The 3,045-nt window shown below is 40.1% G+C and overlaps 1 protein-coding gene across 1 annotated transcript; it reads left to right on the top strand.

The window, feature by feature from the left end:
• The first annotated feature begins 1,935 nt into the window (after positions 1-1,935).
• LOC125384482 lies at positions 1,936-2,795 on the top strand. The gene is made up of 2 exons (XM_048403916.1): positions 1,936-2,243; positions 2,396-2,795. Exons 1-2 carry the CDS (start codon positions 2,149-2,151, stop codon positions 2,793-2,795), a joined length of 495 nt encoding a protein of 164 aa, XP_048259873.1. The 5' UTR covers positions 1,936-2,148.
• Positions 2,796-3,045: the final 250 nt, after the last annotated feature.

Below are 3,045 nucleotides of genomic sequence, written 5' to 3'. Positions count from 1 at the left end.
TGGTCGGAGTCATTATTCTGTGTATGAGAGTGGTATTCATGATAAAACTGCAATATATGCCTACACCGCATGTCCATATTGTCTATACAGACAACACCCGTGCCTAGTCTATAAGCCTACACTATCTATATTCAGCATCTCTTTCGCCTCCATCCCCGCATCCCCTCTAACCCCCCCCCCCCCCCCCCAATGGAACAAGACCTGCGTATCCATGTATTTTATCCAACACTGACTGTAATACCACCTCAATTACACATGTGCAACAACAAGATTCCCTCTGTTGTGTGAGACATCCGAATAAATCAAACTCCTATATAATTAGTGAGTGAGTGAGTATGGTTTTACGCCGCTTTTAGCAATATTCCCGCGGGGGACACCCGGGTCTTCGGCGTGACGGGCTAACGCTTTCACCACTAGGCTACCCGACCGCCCCCTAGATAATTAAAACAGTTACCACCGGACACAATGGCAAATACTATAACCAATCATATGACATCATTATGATGCAAGAAGTGTTGGAGTTATGAAACTACAATAAACTACGGTTAAAACGAATCCAAAGGGACGGCTAATTTTAATTCGTTATAACCGTAGTTTGTTATAAGCATATATACAGCATATATACAGCAAAAGGCCGTGACCAAAACAAAATTCGTTATATCCGTCAGTTCGTTATAAGCGTGTTCGTTATAACCGTAGTTTACTGTACTGCAATTATTGATCGTATATCGCATTTAATTTGTTCCAACGCGATTTTGTCTGACAGACGAGTGTCATATTTAATAAGGATATGCACATTTATTTGACTTAAAGTATCAAGGTTTTGCTGAATTATAATATATTACAAGATCAGTTTCAGTCATCAGATATGCTGATGTTGTGATCAGTTGTGATCAGTAGTATACTGTATACTGGGATGTGTAGTCCTGCACCATGACCGTGGAATATATTTATTTTATGAAAAAATAATAATCTAGAAATGCATACAAAAGCAAGTCTAGCCAGCTAAAGCTAGCTCTATTCCACTGAAATCAGCATAGGGAATTTTTTTTCTATATAGTCAAGAAGGATATTGTGTAATATAAGATTTCAGAGACTAAATGTTAGTCTATGGGATGTGCAACAGCGGTATTCCTATGAGCTAGCCTTTTTGGCCAATCAACGCAATGTACATTGTTTGAAGTAAGGATGCTCAAACACGAAACAATGATATATGTCTTAGGTCAGGATGAATGCCATTGATCCTGGATGGTACGCGTGATTGTGTAAACCCTGAGCAATCGCACACTGATCCTCCGATATTAATACTCTAGATATGACCTGTTCATTGGTATGTTGCACAACCAGTGTCAATATTTGCAGATGGGTTGTATTTGCGGTTAATCCAGAGCGTTAAAGACCCCGTTTCACAAGCTATCTTAGTTGTAGCCTACGTTGAAGAACGAAAACGACGGAGCAAGAAGAAGCGCCCACTTCCCGTCCGAACGAAGGTCTGGAGACACAAACTGGATTGTCAGAACGGTTGTCATAACGCCCAAATCTCATTAAAATCAAATCTAACTTCTCGTTACCGTTAAACAAACATATGATGACATCTCATTACGAGTCACGCCGGTTATATCCCATTAGTTAGACGTCCCATTAGTTAGACGTCCCAATTGTTAGACATTTGTAATAAGGCAAAGAGGGAATATACCTACAGGTGTAATGGATCAGTCCTAATAAGATTAAAGTACTGAGTAGGGATAGGGGACTCAGTTTAGGGAGTATATATGTTACAATTTCGTTTTATTAACTTAAATTACCTTACTCTCAGCACAGGTTCAATAGGCATGAGATTAACTATGTAAACTATGGAGTAGCTTAATTGTCTTACTGTATGATCAGTTGAAGGAGTTGAGTTTAGATTATCTACTCATTCGGCGTGGAAGTGAGCAGTTGATATTAGATGGATATATTTACAACAGAAACCGCGAGAGGCAAACCTGCACACATTGGAGATGTGTCGTCAAGACGTGCAATGGGAAATGTACAACTGTCGGTGACTTTCTTTGCAATCAGTCGGAACATAACCATCCGCCTGAAGATGAAACCAGAGTGAACTTTGTCAGCAATCTTCGTAAAAGAGCGCGAGAAGTAACCACACAGATGCAGGCATTGTACGAGGAGCAAGTCACTCAAGTAGATGAAGCCAACATGCCAGCGATGCCATCATTTCAGAGCGTGAAAAGTGCACTTTACAGGTAAATATCATCCCGTAATTTTGACTTGGTTAGAATTTACTTTTTTTTTAGGTCCCACATAACTTGTTTTGCTCTTAAACATTTCAAGTTAATGAAATCATTATCAATATTTCATGTAACATATGTGTAACTGTTCCTTTGCTCTTGTTCAGGCGTTACATTCCAGCGTTACCCAGGTCGCGGTCAGCAGTAGACATTGAAGACAAATGGTCAGAGACAACAGATGGACGTCCCTTTCTGCTGTTCAGCGACGGCGACGATGACAAGATCCTGGCTTTCTCCACTGCAGAACAGATACAAGCCCTCCAGGAAGCTGACACCCTTTACATGGATGGTACCTTCACAGCATGTCCAGGTTTATGGGATCAAGTATACATCATTCATGCCAGAGTTGGCCCCAACACCTTCCCTCTAGTGTTCGCCCATTTGCCAGATCGCCAAGCAACAACCTATGGCCGACTTTTTCGACAACTGAAGACAGAAGTTCAAGAGCGACTCAACAGACCTCTGTCACCTAGCACACTTGCTCCGTCTGGGATAAATAAACTGTAAAAGTTATTCAATGTAAAGTGTACATTACCAAAAACTGTCACAAAGTGTTGTTACAAACTGTATAAAATTTATCAAATGTAAAGTGTCATTAAATGTTAAGTATAATATTAAAGTATCTATTTAAAGCTGCTTTGCTTTGTTTGTCAGATCTTATCTGGACTATTCCATTTTAAAGTCTGAGGTAACAAGCATAAGAATTAGTGTGCACTCAACCGTTTAAAGTGTTGTTATAAGCTGTCTAACTATTGGG

Source organism: Haliotis rufescens, unplaced genomic scaffold (assembly GCF_023055435.1).
Source record: "Haliotis rufescens isolate VD_foot unplaced genomic scaffold, xgHalRufe1.0.p SCAF_1, whole genome shotgun sequence".
NCBI lineage: Eukaryota > Metazoa > Mollusca > Gastropoda > Lepetellida > Haliotidae > Haliotis > Haliotis rufescens.
This window is presented reverse-complemented; position numbering and strand designations above follow the sequence as displayed.

Excerpts from the sequence above, each read along its gene's own strand:
- LOC125384482 (XM_048403916.1), top strand. The coding sequence starts at position 2,149 with ATGCAGGCATTGTACGAGGAGCAAGTCACTCAAGTAGATGAAGCCAAC. Across the intron at positions 2,244-2,395 it reads GTGAAAAGTGCACTTTACAG|GCGTTACATTCCAGCGTTAC; the intron begins GTAAATATCATC and ends GCTCTTGTTCAG.